Genomic DNA, 17,567 nt, shown 5'->3' with positions numbered 1-17,567 from the left:
GAGGAAGAGAATAGATCTATAACCTTATCAGTCACACAGTGTTATAATCCCGACGAAATCCTTGACGGTGGTACCGGGAGGGGAACGGTACATGACGGTAGGAATTTTAGTTTGGGTTAAAGTCTCACACGGAAGGGGTTAGGCTTTCGATGCTTCCTCCTCGTAAAATAAACATGCTCAGTAAAAAGTTAACAATTTAAATCGACGAATAGTTTTATATCAACTTTTGTGAACTTCTGTTTATTTGTTTTTTGTACAACATATTTACCTTTATTGGTTACAATAATTTTAAGCTATAATAAAAAAAATTTTAGTACATAAGTAAGTTATTGGTTTTGAATTTTTTATTTTGTATGGGCCCCCCCTAAATTTCGTTCTGGCTACGCCCATGGTTACCGAGATACATATATGTGATCATAAGTGGGCAATGCCACGCCTATTTTTCAAAATTTTACCATAAGCATATTTCTTGGTAAGGAATTGTTGCAAGCATCAATTTTGAATAAATTAGCTTTAATATTTACTGATTTATCGAAGATTTCGTATTTCTGAAAACTACCGTTATATGGGAGGTGGGCGTGATTATTGTCCGATTATAAAAGTGTTCGGCCATTTGGTATGTTGTACTCAGGCCAACAACTGTGCCAAGTTTGGAAGAAATTGGTGCAGCGGTTACCAAGTTCTACACAAGTGGGCGTGGCCACGCCCATTTTCCAAAAATTTATAATATTCTTANTGATTATTGTCCGATTATAAAAGTGTTCGGCCATTTGGTATGTTGTACTCAGGCCAACAACTGTGCCAAGTTTGGAAGAAATTGGTGCAGCGGTTACCAAGTTCTACACAAGTGGGCGTGGCCACGCCCATTTTCCAAAAATTTATAATATTCTTATTTTTCATCTAAAAATTATTGTAAATATTAAGTGAATTATCTTCAGTAGTTACTAAAATATCGCAGTTTTCGTATTTCTGAAAATTACCGTTATATGGGAGGTGGGCGTGGTTATTGTCCGATTTTGCCCATTTTCAATACCATCCATCCTACGGCCAAAAATAGTGCACGTACAAAGTTTCGATAAGATATCTCGATTTTTACTCGAGTTATCGTGGGCACAGACGGACGGACGGACGGATAGACAGTCACTGCTTAATCGATTTCTCTTTTCATTCTGATCATTTATGTATGCATTTGTCTATATCTATCTCGATTCGTTTTGCCTGTTACAAACAACCGTTATGTGACCAAAGGTATAAAAAGGGTATGGTTTTTCGGTATGGAGCGTTCCTAGGAGGTGGAAGCTTTAAAATTCGGGCTTCACTTTTTTTTATTTTACCACCCTAATGTGCATGCGCATCTCGACTAATTAAACTAAAACTTAATGCTCACACTTTAGTCTACTAAAACTTCCAGAAATGTTTATGTTGTGTGCATATTTACCACGGCCTCAAATGCGATTTGCCTTAATAGCTCAATAATAGTTACTTGTGTTTATCGTTAAGCTATTAAGTCATTTCGAAATTGTAGTGTTTTCAATTCTCTTTGTTGGCTCGAAAGCTCTACAGTACCTCCGCTTTTTTCAACAGCTCTATATAGAGAGCAGGCATGGGAAAATCGAAATCGATTTGGTATGCCTTGTGGGCATTTTCTGTTTAAATGAGTTTTTCTTATGGATTCCATATTCGAGTAAATACACAAGCATGTACAAAAGTGAATGCAATTTTTTTATAGATGCATAAGTATGTACTAGTAGGTATGTATGCCTGTTCCTGTTATTTGTTGTTCATAGTTATGCATTTCAATTTCTAAAGAGACAAATATTTTTTGCGTTACCGTATGTGAATAGCCCAGCACTTCATACTCACAGTCGTTTTATTTTGCATGCATTTTTTTTCAAGTGTTTACTTTTGCATGACTTTTTGCGTATGGGCACAAAGAGAGTAAAATAAATTGAACACAAATGCAATAACCATTTTTGAGAGTTTTCCTGTAAAAAACTAGTAGTGTTTTAATAAGGAGAATACTCGTTGTAGTTTAGTCAATCTAGCTATTATGGTCGAAATGATTTATTTACGAATGTATAAAAAATATATCGGCTTGGCCGGAAAATTATTAGGAAATAGAATCGGACCGTTTTCACCGACCGTTTCACAGTAAACCAAATAAGCCTGCCCACAGCTGTCCAACCGTGCAGATCGCTTCAATGTGAATCCGGACCCCACGTTCATCTGCACAGGCCACCAGCTTTACCCGCCCCTGATGTCACTCATCATCACGGACTACTGGTGCAGGGCCGGGATACTGGTGGAGTATCCCCTTATATACCCCGCATAGACCCACGGACTTCCATTTGTCCGTGCTAATGTAGCCGTCCGGATGGCCCTTGTCCAGCACAGCCAGCGTGAGGTGCTCTTTGGCCCTTTGGCGGCCTCGCTGAATGGCTTCGTGGTGGACACGGCCGTGGACGGAGGGTTAGAAGGAGAGGAAGTCCTATGCTTTTGGATCCACTAGCGGTTTCGTCCTGATATCTTTACCTCTTTGGGCCTAGGCCCTTCCGTGGGTTCGCTTCAGTGGATGGTGTCCTTACTGCCCTTCCCGGAAGACCGCTTATCGCTGGCGGCAAAGATTTCCATTGCCCACTTGAGGGAGGCTTTTTGCTTCTCCGGCAGCTGGTCATGTTGCATGACCTCCAGTTTTTTAATTACCTTAGGGGCTACCCTTCGGTCGCGCTGAGCCCCGACGGAGGGCGGAATTATTTTCGCTGCTTTGGAGCAGCTGAGGCATCGGTCCAGGTCGTTTGCCCCGGTTGTTGGAGTTTTACTCGCAGAAGTAGTCCCCGGCTTGTCCGTATAGGACTTGGGCTTGGCTACTACACCCTGCGAGTTGGATGTGCCCGGGGTGGGCGTAGAGAGAGGGGCCTTCCCCGCAGTATGCCCACCCCAGCCTCCCTAGAGCGAGCCCATCCAGCCCGTCACTAGATGCGGCAGGAGAGTTTATACCTTGGCCTTAGCTAGGCCCCGCCTGCTTGCTCCACAGCGGCAGAAGAGCAGCGATGCAAGCAGCGATGCCCATTGCCCAGTCGGCACCCGCTTGGAGGGTATATCAAGGAAGATTTTCGCCAATGGCCCTTAATCAGTTTAAGTATTGCTCACCACAGTTAATCTCTGCAATCTAATAAATCTCTCGGTCTCCCTTGAATGAACGCCATTGACACTCAGAACGTGGAGAGACATATTGCAAACCATCCAAAATGGAACCGTAAACAAATATTTATCTCAAATACTTCACACAAATGAAATCGTGTCGATTTCAAAATGGCCGCGGCAGGCCTTTTAATTGCCAAACGCACCAAACAACAATGAATGCTCTCGCTGGCTCGCTTTGAATGGCAAATATTTCTGAAGCTATTTGCAATTTCGCGGTAATCGCGAAACCACGCACCTCAGCAAGCTGAGAGGCCTTTGTGCGCGCAATGCAACACATTTAGGGGATTCACAAGACGTGTTAACCGTCGTAAAATCTTAAGGTTAACATCTTTTTTAATTAAAATGGTTTTAGGGGATTTCTAACTAAACCGAAATTCTTTTAAACTGATAAAGAATATATAATTAGCCAACCCCCCAACCATTTTAACCGCTATTTTACATAAACAAGTGTTAAGCTTAAGATTTTACGACGGTTAACACGTCTTGTGAATCCCCTAAATGTGTTTACCTATTAATGTTACGTATACGACGTGGGGGTCACAGACAAACTCAGAGGCAAACCCATCAAAAGCATTCATGCACGCGACAAACAACATGATAACAATTGCATTGACAACGTAAATGCCAATTGTTGAAGAGGCAATGGCAAGCAATATTTGCGTTTTATCGTAGCAGCCTTTTGTTGTTGCTGGCAATTGTATTGAGTATTGAGGCTGTTTGCCGGTACAAACGTTATTGTGTAGCATTCATGAGTGTACTGTATACGGTGGGTGTGTGTGTGTATGTGCAATGATTATTCAGATACGAACGGCTGTTTTATGTAGCATTTATTGCTTTGGACTTCTAACAATACAACCGAAAAGTTAAAGAGGCCCATTCAAAGCGGCAATTACATAACCAATGAATTTTTAACGCCCTTAGTGCTTACTCACATTTGTTTTTTGCATCTCGTATGCATGTGCAAGTGGTATTCCTAATACAAGGTTCTTTTCAAAGAAAGCTGATATTCTAATATCGGCAACGGTGATACATAGATAGAGGCATAAAAAATCATATCTAAACAATCAGATGTAAGGAAGATATATCCTATATGTATAGCACCAATCTAGGTGCTATACATCACTGCTGTGATCAGTATGCAAATCGGTAACACAATTTAAATGGCTTAGCTTCCTACATAAAGGAGATATATCGAAAAACTGGTATCTGAACAATCAGTGGTATAAGAGATAAAGCTTATACAGCATAGATTTTGATGATTTTCTCAATAGACTTTGTATTATTATTTATAAGATAGCTTACGAAATTTATCGGTTTCAGCTGTCCAAATAAAGGAGTTTTACAGTAAAACCCCATATCTATATATATAGGTTATATTGACCCGATTGTCGTTAATTTTACTGTAAACTTTCTGTTGATAATGAGTGAAAATAGTGCGAAATTTCTAGCTGCATATATGGAGAAGTTATAACAAATAATCTTATATCTGAACAATCAGTTGTATGGGAGCTATATGTTATAGTGGTTCGATTCCGGTGCGACAAATGATTAATACATTACAAAAGTACACCCACCTATCTCGAAAACTGAGAGAAAAAATTTTATACAAACAGACGAACAGACGGACATGGCTAAATCGACTCAGATCGACGTTCTGATCATTTAAGTATACATTTTAGTGGGTATATCTCTTCTTATTCTGGTACTTACCAACATCGGACCAAAGTTATAATACGATTTCATGGTCATGAAAGGTATAAAAATGCTTAACTATATGTCTCTCTTCTTGTTTTTATAAGGCGCCGCAGCCGCTTGTCACTGGCAAACAAGATTTTGTGGCAGAGCTTTTGTGCTTTTTTCCGTAGATTATGATTATGGTCTGGAAATTATTCAATTAGCTGTTGTTTTCGATTTCTTTGGGATATCAAGGTACAAAAATATAAATTTTATTGCGAATTCTGTTACAAACCTGCAAATCGTGAAGCATCTGGAATGCATCTAATGCAAACTATGACTTGTAGAAGGCGAGCTTAGGCCAGACAAAGCTTAATTAATTTTAAAGCTGCAAAGTTCAAATATATTTGTAGGAAAGCATCCACTAAGGATCATTTAAGGATTCCGATGTTATTTTGGATATACCTATATACTGTGTTTCAACGATACAAAAGATATTTCAGATCGGATTGTCTCTTGTTCTGCTGCACCCAAGTACATAACTAAATAAATATGAGTGCTTAGGCGAAGCACCTTTTTATCTGAGTATCACGAACAAACCTACGTAATCGTTATGTGTATCAAACACATTATTTTAAAAGATTTGTTTTAGTCTATCGTGTTTTTTCAATTTCCTAATGAGCTCAAAATAGTAACTGCACACAAGGGTTATTCTTTGCTTGATCATAAGCTGATTTCAGTGCTGGTCTTCAAGTCTAAAAAGTTCTCTACTGCTTCAAATTTATAACTATCAACAGTGACGTTACCAATCTTTCTTCTCTAACAGTTGTTAGAACATGAAACAGCAGAGCAAATGTTGGCCTTAATAGCATTGAGCCAAGGTTAGTTATCGCCTCTCACGCATTTGGTGCTGAGATGCTCCCATTGCTCAAGAGATGCGAACGAAGCATAGAAATTGTATTCAATCCTTTACCCACTCAACTAAGATCATTATTTATTAACGCTAACGAACTTAAAGTTATCAAACAACACAATTTGCTATAAAATGAATTGGTTCGAAATAACGCTTGCCAATTTTAAAAGTTAAAACATTTTCATATTTAAATAGTTTTTCAACATATTTCCACTATTAACGCACACAGCTTAAGCAAATTTCCAGCAAGCCAAAGTTAGTGCGGGAAAAAAGTAAAATCGTTTTGTGTTTTTTTTTTAATATGTGCACTCCAACTGAATATTTAAAATTTATTTTAATTTTGAAGGAAGTGGCAAAAGTCTTGGTAAGCCCCTAAGTGGGAATGTTAGTATTTGAAGCAAAATGAAACTATGTAAGCAGAAATGATGGCAAACGTAAAGCCAAAGGTGGCGGAAGCGGTAGAAAGTTAAAAGCTGAAACCTCCGAAAAATGCGAGTGAATACATTTACATATGTATGTATATACTTACGAGTACTTACATACATACATACAAGTATGTAAGCTTGCACTTGTGCAAATCAAAGCAGCTGAAATGTGAGTATTCTGGCAATGGGAATGAAATAAATATCCCAAAAGCCTTAAAAGAATGCCGGTACCGCTGGGAATTCGCTGTGGAGTGCCGTCGGATGTGAAGAGTCCTATGCCGGAGAAAAGGGAAAGCAGTGATGGCACGTGGTACCACAAGCGGAAGCATGTTGACGTGTTGGGATGTATGTATGTATATGTAAATATAAATTTTGTATATTGCATACATATTTGTGTATATATGTATTAACGTGTGTATATACATACATATGTGCACATTTACTCTTTTCGAATAATATACTTTTACATATTGTTGTGCAGCAACAAAAATTAATTCAATTCTAATATTTAGTAAGTCAGCCACGTCTGAATTCGCAAAATTTGAGATTATTATTAGTGACTATTTTTTTGACTTGAGACGGTTTGGGTCTCAGCCAGCGAAAAAACCCGAAAATGCATATTTTGCTACCTAAAGGTTAAAAGGTCAAGTACATTTTTTTTATTTCTGGTCGCTTCTGAACGATTTAAAAAAATGGACTTGGCACCTTTTCACTCTTAGGTGACGATTTGTTTATTTGTTTATATATTCTCTCGCCATAAAAAAAGTTAAAGCATTCTTTTTGCATATACATATGTTTAGTACATACAATCAACGGAGTTCCACAAACAAGTACAATAAAATATAAATCAATTATTTGAACAATTCTAGCCTTGAAATTTTATTTAGGCGAAAGATTACCGAAATTACTCCTTTTTCATTATCACTCGAAAAAAGCGTAATTGTTTTTTTTTTAATAACTTTGGGAAGTTTTCAAATAGGATATTCGTATTAGAGGAAAAGGATGCTGCCATCAAGCATGTCATTTCAAGAGTGTGATACCAAATTACAAAAATGGTAACATGCAGAATATCTGTGGCAACTATTTTGCTATTTTTGAAATTTTTCGATTTTTTCAATTTGAATAATGTAATGTTATATTCATCCGCTAAAAACGTTCTTCCAAAAATTAATATTGAGTAAAAGAGGACTAGGATTTGTGAAACTAATATTCCATTTTTACAATTTTTATTGGCACACTCGAAATTCATTCTAAAATTGTTTAATACATGAAGTAAGTAATATATGTATGTGCGTATGTATATGTACATATGTAGTACTATGTAAAAATCTTCTACGCCAACATTTAATTACTATTGAATATTTAATATGACTTGGTGCTACGCGGGTATATGAGTACGAGTGGTCTTTTTTTTAAGTTTACATTTAAATACAATTTCGTGATGGTATCTTGTACTTTATACAAAACTGAAGATAATGCATTTTCTAAGATAAGTGTGCCACCATTTTCCACCAAAAAATACGTCTTTGCCGAAAAATGTAACAACTCGTGGAATTTGCTCACATGTACTCTTAAATTTATTCACAATGATTGTATAATTTGGCTACGCTATATCTTTTTTGATAATTTCTATTGTGTCGGTTTAAGATTTTTCTATACATTTTTTCTCGATTTTAGAAAGGCTCTAACTTAAAATTAAGCTTTAATATTCTTACATTATCTACTTTTTAGTCAAGCTTCTTAACCATCATTACTTTCGTACATACATACATATACATATACATATGTATGTACGAGTATATGAAAAAGGGAGCAAAATCAAATTTTCATGTCATTCATTCCTCTGCAGAAATTTGGCTGACGTGCACTCAAAATTTGGGCAACATGAGCTACACTTTCTGATAAGTCACTGTCATTATTGATACTAAACAAGTACGTGCTTCTGGGTGGCTTTGAGGAGATGAGAAAAGTGCGGTTTGCTTATATTTTCGTTTCTTATGATTTCGTTGCTGCCTTTCCTTGCTTTAAAGACGCACCATGAAGGTGATTTAGCATTAAAAGAAAACAGGAAAAAAAGGAAAAAAGGAAAAATACATGACTTCTTGATAAACAATTAACCAGGTGCTATGGTTAATACACTTATAACAAGTTTAAGATTACAAATTATATGCTTGTGTGATCGTGTAATATATGTACATACATATGTAAATACACATACATTAGGATGGTCTCGAAATGTAGGAAGCAAATTTTTACATCAGATTTCCTAAGCCTCTACCCCTACGTCGATGCTACGATAGTCGAAGATATCGCATATAAATTTTGGTCCCGATTTAAGTCGGTTAGGGCGTGTCGCACAGCGGGCAAATTTCAGATTCCTCTATGTACCTATGTAAACTCAAAAAATTAAAATTAATTTTTTTTTTATCTAATACACAAAATCGAAACTACCATAGTCGAAGATATCACATATAAATTTTGGTCCCGATTGAAGTCGGTTAAGGCGTGTCGCAAAGGGGTCAAAATTCAGATTACCGTATAAAGACGTCTCAACCGACTACAATTGGGGCCAAAATTTATATGTGATATCCTCGACATAAGTAGCAGCGATTTTGGGTATTAAATGAAAATAAATGTTCTTAACTTTGTGAAGGCATAGAGGCGTCTAGCCTGTTTGCGACACAGCCACAGAATTGATACTTACGCAAGCGCCAGATACAAAATAACATACATACGTTTATGGCATATTATATCAGTCATGTCATGAATATTACAATCAACATAATTTGTCGTTTCCTTTTCTTTTGTCTCTCTACGTAAAGTTGAGGCATTAAGGAAGTACATCCAAATTTACGCAAGGATTAAGCTGTCACCGAATAGTGTCTTATATTCTGTAGAATAAATGCACAATTGCTTAATTGAAATTTGTTATATTAAAAACATTTGCATTCAATGAATAGTTGTGTTGAATATTCACTTAGATAAATGAACGGGAGGCTTAAAAAGTCTTAAGTCTTAGCTGATCAACTCTGCCTCGGCAAAGAAGACAAAGGTTCTTAGTAACTGGCATCAGCATCAAAGTATCCACGCAGCCACTTGGATATAAAAAAATAACAGAAAGAAGCAAATTGATGATGAAGTGACGCTTCAAACGATCAAGCCAAGAAAGACTCGGCTCTCAACCTGGTTGTAGCAAGGATCTGCAAGTGTCTCTGCGCAATGAAAAATGTGCGCCAGCACTTGTCACCATCTGCGTGGGTAGCTAAGAAATTGGCCACCTAGAAATCTAAGGACCATTATTTGATTTACAGTTCCATCTACCACCCAATCGAGAAGAACTGATATGGCAGGGAAATATTCATCAATAGAAACGATTTTGCAGTCCTTAGGGGCGGAGTGGAGACAGCTTGAGATTCCATCAAAAAGTAAGACTGTGATCGAATGGTTTCAAAGCTAGAGTTCGTTCCTGCAGAGACGAAGATGCAAATCTGATAACAGACGACTAACTAGTGCACACTTGAGATTTGGAGGGAAAGCTTTTTTAATGATTTTGGATTTCGACACTGCACAGTAGTGTCAAATTAGAATTTTCTGTTTAAAATAGGCGAGAGTATTCATTTTTCAACTGATTTGAACAGTGAAGATAAGATAACAGTTTTGAAGAAAATCGGTTCTACACTAATTGAAAGCAGTTATAGGGTTCCCTTAAAATGAAAAAAAATCGCACAAGTAAAACCTTAAATGTTAAAAAAAAAAATGTTCACCAAAATTTCAACCTTTATATCCAGAAATATTTTTTTAGTTTTAAAAACAAAAGAAAAATTAAAGAAATATGTTTTAAATTAAATATGAAATGTGTTCTTTTCAAAATAATAAAAAGAAAATGTAATTAAAAAAATTAGATTAAAAAAAAATACTTTAAAAAAATTCTAAAAAATAAAAAAATTAAACTAAAAAAATTTGGTATTTTTTTTTTAAATAATAAAATTTAAAAATTATAGAAATTGAATTAAATAGGAAATAGAAAAATAAATCAAAGAGATAAAGAATATCCAAAAAGTTAAATGAAATTAAAAAATATATATATTTCTTTTTAAAATAGCAAAAGATATAAATAAAATTAAATAGGAAACAATTTTATTAAAAGAAGAATGAAATAAATCAGTTTCTAGAAATTAAATACAATTAAAAAAAATATTTTTTGTAAATAAAATCTAAAATTTTAAAGAAAATTTAACAAACAAAAGAAAAAAACAAAGCCGAAAGCTAACAAAATTTTTTCTGGGAAATTGACAGGACGACACTTCATTGTTTCCTTTTCTAAAATAATCTGAAAAAACTAAACTTTTCCTAAGATGGATTTTTTACGTATTTAATTCAACATCCAATTGAGTAATTCATCTTCTGTACTTTTAGTCATTTAAAAACTTGCTGTCTTCCTAAATAATCCATTAGGAAAATTACACAAGCATAAAATATAAATCAATATCACACAATTGGTCTTGATTTCACTTTTTTATATTCATAGTGATGAAAAGTGTACGCACAAAGCCAAACCCGTCGAACGAAGGTCATCTATCCAAGTGCGCCAAAAATAAATACTAAAATCAAGCGTTCAAAAATCAGAGGTAAAAATGGAAATTTTCATTCAGTTATTCATTTGAAGGTGACTAAGAATGAATTTAAAAAGCAGGCAAGTTCTGCATAAAAAAGCCACCCAAAAGCCTAAGACATTAATCAAAAGATGAGAAAAGAAGATAAAAAGGTCGAACCAAAAACATCAAACGCAATAAATGCAAAAGGCTTTCGAACGAAGGAGTAAGTAAGTATGTATGTAAGTAAAAATACAGCAAGTTCAGATCGCACAGCCGTTCACTAAACCAAAATGGCGGTCATAAACAAACGCCCGACTTATTTTCATATCGCCGCCAAACTTTTGCTTAGCTATGTACATAAATTTCATTGCATTTTTAATGCAGAACTTTTTCATGCAAATGGAATGATGTTGGAGCAAACTACAAAAATCAAAAGCGCCTAAAAGAGCAAAATATTTCAGAATAAAAAATAAAAGAATAGAATCGTTGAATGAAATGAAAATTTGCATAGAAAATAAAGCTGCATCATTTCATATTCGCTAAGAACAAAAGCAGAATATTTTTTCTAGGAGTTGGAATTTTCTTCTTGGCATTTTCATACTCGGTTTGTACCCCCACTTACATATTTACTGCCATCATTTGTGTACTTGGCCACGATAAGTACCTATTCTTTCTGCTTTGCATTTCACCTCAAATCTAGCTAACCCGGTCCCGGTCTTACCCACTCAAAACGACGGATGAAAGTATTTTTTTTTTTTTTCATTCCTCATATCCATCAGTGAAGTGCTCTGTTATACTACCATTTTTATCTACTTCTTTCTAATCTTCCACTTTTCTGCTACTTTCAAAAGTGGCTATTGTTATTACATTTATAGCACTTTGTCGAGATTCTTATGTACATACATACTTTATTTCAAACGCTAATTCATTTTTTTTTTTAATTTTTAGTGCAAAAATTGGTAGTGAGTGGAACTGCCGAAAAAGCAATAGAAGTGCGCCTATGAAAGTTTTTGTACTTTGCAGCACAGTGTAGCAAAAAGCAATATAAATACAATAAAATAAAAGAAAATACAATAGAATAAAGTAAAATAAGCTAAAATACACTAAAATAAAACAAATTAAAATAAAATACGAAAGAAAAAAAATAAAATAAAATAAAATAAAATAAAATAAAATAAAATAAAATAAAATAAAATAAAATAAAATAAAATAAAATAAAATAAAATAAAATAAAATAAAATAAAATTAAATTAAATTAAATTAAATTAAATTAAATTAAATTAAATTAAAAAAGTAAAATAAAATAAAAAATTTAAATAAAACAATAAAATAATATAAAATTAAATTAAATAGAATCAAAGAAAAATTATATAATAAAATTAATTTAAATTAAATCAAATTAAATAAGCGTGGAACCACGATAACGTGACTTTCGCTAAGGCCGATATCAAAAAAGCTGTAGAGAGCACTCAAAACTGGAGATCACCAGGGCCAGATCGTATTCTAATCATGGGTTAAAAAAGTTTACGTACACACACTGTCTGGTGATGAAACCAAACTTAAACGAAAGTTTACAACTCCCTTAGAAAAATTCCAAAATCCTTATAAGCCTTTATTTAGATCCGGTTTATTTTTTATGCGGTTTAAAAAAAAAAACCGCGTGGGTACTAGGTACTCATGAAATTTAATGTGTAAACATATGCGTACGCAAAGCATAAAAGTACGTTTATATAAAAATATAATCTCAATCAAAGCTCGTTAGCTGTAGAATTGGTTGCGCTTGTTATTCAGACAACTCGAGGAAAAGTTAAACTTCTTCTCTGTGCCACCGTAGTCAATTTTTTCTACTACACATATTATGCTATGTAAATATATTTTAACTGAATATTTTATTATAAATACCGTTACAAACTTCTTTTTCTTACCAGCGTCAATTTTTGTTTACTTTTACATTTTAATCTTCTTCTAATGACAGATAAGGGAGTTAAGCTCGAAAATGTGGAAAATGTTTTTATATGTAAAGCTATTCTTAGGCGATTCAGTTACATACATACACATGTAGGTTAGGTTAGAGATTAAATATTAATTTCACTTAATTTTATTCGGTTTCAGATTAAATTTTTTTTTTTTAAATTTTCATTTTTAATTAATTATCGGTAATTATCGGTATGATTGATAAAATATGATACTTGTATAACTTTTTGACTCAAGAGCGTTTAAATATCTTGAAAACACCGCATCAATTATTGTTTTTGAGCTTATAGTTTGATCATTTCTATTTATATATATTCCTAAATTTAAATTTTCTTCTCGGAATATAATCTGTTCATGTAAATGAGAGCGATTTTTGGAGAGTTTTGTAGAGATTGAAGTTGCAAGATTTTACCCGATACTGTTTTTGTTCAGTACGTTTTGCTGTGAAAGTGATTTACACGAAAAGTATTGGATCAGAGCTATTATATCATCCATACATATTTATATTATACATACATATATTCATATATGTTCATCAGTTAGAAACGGTCCCAGTAAAGATTATTTCAGTATTTTTTTCCTCTTACTGTGCATATACCTAAATGTATGCAACCATTTACAATAGCAAGTCAACACAGGGCGCTTCTACTGAAAATAAAAATTTTCTGTCGAAATACACATGCTAAGCCCTTCGAAATTTTCTGCTGGGATATGCGTTACATCTTCGCAAATGTTACCCCTACCGAAACCAAAGATGTATACACATCAATAATTTGGAATATTCTATCAAATAATGAAATTCTTCTGGAAATTTGTAGTATATTACTGTTTTTTTGGGTCGAGGAATTCATTTTTGATGTTTATTTTCACCTAAAACTTACGCTAGTTGCGCTGCGGTAAAACTTTTGCTATTTTGTATGGTTTTTCATCGAAAAATAGTACTTTTACTGTTTGCAAAGCTGAGTAATCCATTATTTATGCCAGTTTCATTGTAAAAGTTGCACAAGATGATGCTACAGAAGTCATTACATTATTTTTGTTAAAAAAATCGCATTATCGTGAGAAAAATTATTAATGTGAAATATGTTATGAGAAAAAATAAACTTTTTTCCTTAATTAAAAAATAATATTTTCTATTACAAAATGGGGTTTTTTATTTACACTTAGAAAAATTATGGTATGAAAGTACTTAAGAAAAATGGCTAAATAATGATGAAAACACACAAAACAAATAGAACTGTACTTAGCATGAAGTACTAGTACTAGAATAATTAGTTTAAATTTGAATTTTCAAACAGGTGGCAAGCCTTTTCAAAATATTTTCAAACTAAAATTTTTAAAGCCTCGACATCCATTTTACAATGATTTTATCAACTTGCAATGTTGTATGTCCAGACCACCATTTTTACTATAAATATAGCAACCTAGTATAGATATCAACCTCGTCGTAGGTATCATAACAAAGACATACAATTAGAAGAGTCTAGGGGTAGATGTCGCCCCGCCAGAAGAAGTTAAATATTGCGCCCAAAAATATGCACTACATACGCTACAGCGGATATGGACGCCATTTCTTTAAATGAAATCAATTACTGTTATATGTATATGCATGTACATACATACATATGTATGTAAATACTAAACGTGGCACGTTGCTTGCATAGTCTTCTGTTCTCTTTTCACTGCAAGTGGAATTATTATCTCATAAATTGTTTAGAATGACTTTTGCTATAATTTCAAAATCAAAAGTTATGAAAACTAATTCTATGGGACTGAGAAATATTATTTTCTACTTTTTTGTCCATTTATAAATGAGAGGTATATAAAAAAATTTTATTTTTATATATAATTTTTAAATAAATAATTCCCTTAATACAAATTTAATTTGATTTTATAAACAGCGTTCTCTGCTGCGCATTATTTTCAAAAGGATTGTACATAGTTATATTTTATTCACAAACGAATTCATTAATTTGGCCTGAAGGAATTTAGTAATGAAACTGCACCAACTACGTAGCGTGTCGCAAACTTCAAAACTAGGCATATTACATATATTATATATTGTAAGCAGCGCAAATAGCCTAATTAATGGATTATGATCTGGTTTATCGTTCCTCTATTACATGACCTTCTATGCGATATTTGAATTTCTCCTCATCTTCGTGAAACAGAATTGCCTCGACGCTGTAGAATCCAGGATGGAGGAATTTTTGAAAGTTGCCCAAAATCAAAGGATATTCACTTAGAATGTAGGTGTCGCTTACAACCGGACAATCGGCTGGCGAAGGTGCATTCGAATACTTCACCAACGAATCGTAAAGATAGATTTTGTAATAAAAATTCATAAAATCACAAACACCCAATAGCGGCAGCGCTATTAGATCTTTGTACTCATCATTCGAATCGCCTGCACCTTTCAATACAATCTTCAGCTGCAAAGAGTACGTAGAAAGAAGTGGGAAAACCTTTAAACCTTTCAATTTCGGTAGTTACAAATACATACCTGCCATGTATTATCCAAATCAAAAAATAGCTCTGCTTGACCACTGATTTTCACGAGATCCCCGCTTTTATCCAGCTCTACTTTAATTTTAGCTACATCGTCATCTTCTTTCTCTGCTGTCACTGCATCTAAAATAAATTTATAGTCTTCTGGCTCATCATCTGCAGTGACGGTACTGCCGTTCAAGTTTATTAAAATTAAATGAAAAATCAACAAATAAATTTTCATTGTACTATTTCGACAGTTAATTTCAAACTGAGGCATTTAATACTGAAACACTAGTTTTTGGACTAAGACTTTTGGTAAATTCAAACACGCGATTGCAACAATTTCATGTAAAGATAACAGTGAACACGAAGCGGAAATGCTACAATATTATTATAATTTTTTTTTTTTTTTGTTCATAATCTCATGTTTCTATTAAAAATGCGAAATTCTGTATTTTTATTATGTAAATACTGATTGTGTGGTTGGTTTGTTCTTCCATTTTCTCTTTTTTGCATTGAAGTAAATATAAATAGTAAAAATGCTACATATATGTATGTGCATGTACCGACAGTAAAAGACAAAAGTTTAAATACAGAAAAAATTTAGTAAAGTAGGGCATTTAAATTTTTTCCGTTAACTTTTCATGAACTTATAATTCATACTACGACAGAAAAACATAAAAATAAAATCTCTAGACTTTGGGCAAAACTCAGGAAAATGCAATAAATTACCATACTAATTTGCAACTCGTCAGATTTTTTAGAAATATTCTAAATATACAGTTTTATAGCCCCTTCAATTTTACCAAGTGCAAGTTTGAAGTGGTTGAAAATCGCGTTGATTTTTGATAATTTTTTCATGCAGTTTCTTCCATACAAAGTAAGTTCGAAGTTTGGGGGGTTAAACTACGTGTTTGTCTCGATCAAATTACTTCACATAAATCAATTTTTTCAACATTTTCATTCATAGGTTCTATAGATATGTGAATACCACGTGTACGAACGAGTGTGTGGTTTGTAGTTGATTTCAAAAAACAAATAATTGCATAACTTTAGGCGGTTTTTCAAATTTCGCCCGAAAACAAATTCATCCGCCCATGATAAGGCTGATTGAAAACAGCGCCGTCCAACAGCAAGTGAATGAAATACATAGGTATGAAACTGAAATCGTTTATATCTTTTACTAGTAGAGCACCCGACGTCGTTCGGAGTAAACAAATGAAAATATAAAACATTAGTGCAAATATTCAGTTCAGCATAAATTAAAGGATTAAGGCATCCTTATGAACCATACTTTTAGCTTTATCGTGCTTGAACTAATATATATTGTCCATCACTTGTAATACAAATCTTGTTCCATTATTAATGCGAATTTCAGTCTACGGTTGCCCATCGGCTATCAGTCGCCATACATAATAGGGCCATTAGGCAGCGATAGAATTTTTAAATCAAAATTAGTCTACTACGGTACATTGCGTTCAGCTGCCTATTCGGTTAGCTTTTTTAGTATAACTGCACTTTTCCAGTAGAATGTTTATTTCGGAAGGAGTTTTATTCATTACTAGCAGACCCGGCGAACTTCGTCCCGCCCAAAATTTTTATATATTTTATTGAAACTTTTTGGTCCAACATTTTCACCAACAATTCACGTTTACGATTTTCATTGGCACATTTGTCTGCTAAGATTAAGGTTTGGTGGTCATTTGCCGCTTTAAATAACCTAAGGAAAGTGTTATATCCGTTCTTGAAATTCTCCAGTTGTGCGGCATTTCATAGCACGGTTATTCGCAAAGCGAAATAAATTTTTTCCTCTTCACTCCCTGGCGGCAACAATGACCCGGTTCTATAGTGAATGTCCTAGAAGCTTTACAGTATAGTAGGTGGCAATTTCAAAATGGGTGCGAATCATTGTTCTACAGAAATGCAATATAAATATACTTATTTCAGACGAAATACCTTAAAAGTCTGAACGCATAATAATATTGGAAAATCACATCCATTGGGCCAATCGCAACGCAGGAGCGTTCGATATACTCAATCGTGCAACAGGTCGATTTAATCTGACCTTCACGGCCCCTTTTCTTACTTGGCTATTTTTAGTAATAGCTCGACTTCAGCACCACTTGGCAGCACGTTTTTGCAATAGTATTGCTTACATATTTAAAACATTATCCAAATAGGATAATAAACAAGATTTTGAGTAATAACTCAACTACAGCGCCAACTGTCGGATTAAATTGTGAAACTAAACCATCCAGAGACCCACTCAAATACACAAAAAGTTTCGTTAAA

General features: G+C 33.9%; 1 protein-coding gene across 1 annotated transcript; it reads right to left on the bottom strand.

Moving 5' to 3' along the window:
- Positions 1-14,768: 14,768 nt before the first annotated feature.
- Positions 14,769-15,524, bottom strand: LOC108362276 (uncharacterized). Its single transcript, XM_017615192.1, has 2 exons — positions 15,289-15,524; positions 14,769-15,217 (listed from the first exon to the last, which is right to left on the bottom strand). The coding sequence occupies exons 1-2, from the start codon at positions 15,514-15,516 to the stop codon at positions 14,891-14,893; spliced, it is 555 nt and encodes a 184-aa protein (XP_017470681.1). The 5' UTR covers positions 15,517-15,524; the 3' UTR covers positions 14,769-14,890.
- Between the last annotated feature and the right edge of the window lie 2,043 nt (positions 15,525-17,567).

The sequence above is a fragment of the Rhagoletis zephyria genome, unplaced genomic scaffold (assembly GCF_001687245.7).
Source record: "Rhagoletis zephyria isolate East Lansing unplaced genomic scaffold, Rhagoletis_zephyria_1.1 Rzeph_scaffold_00974, whole genome shotgun sequence".
Classification (NCBI taxonomy): domain Eukaryota; kingdom Metazoa; phylum Arthropoda; class Insecta; order Diptera; family Tephritidae; genus Rhagoletis; species Rhagoletis zephyria.
Note: the sequence above shows the minus strand (reverse complement) of the source record. Positions and strands in the feature narration are given on the sequence as shown.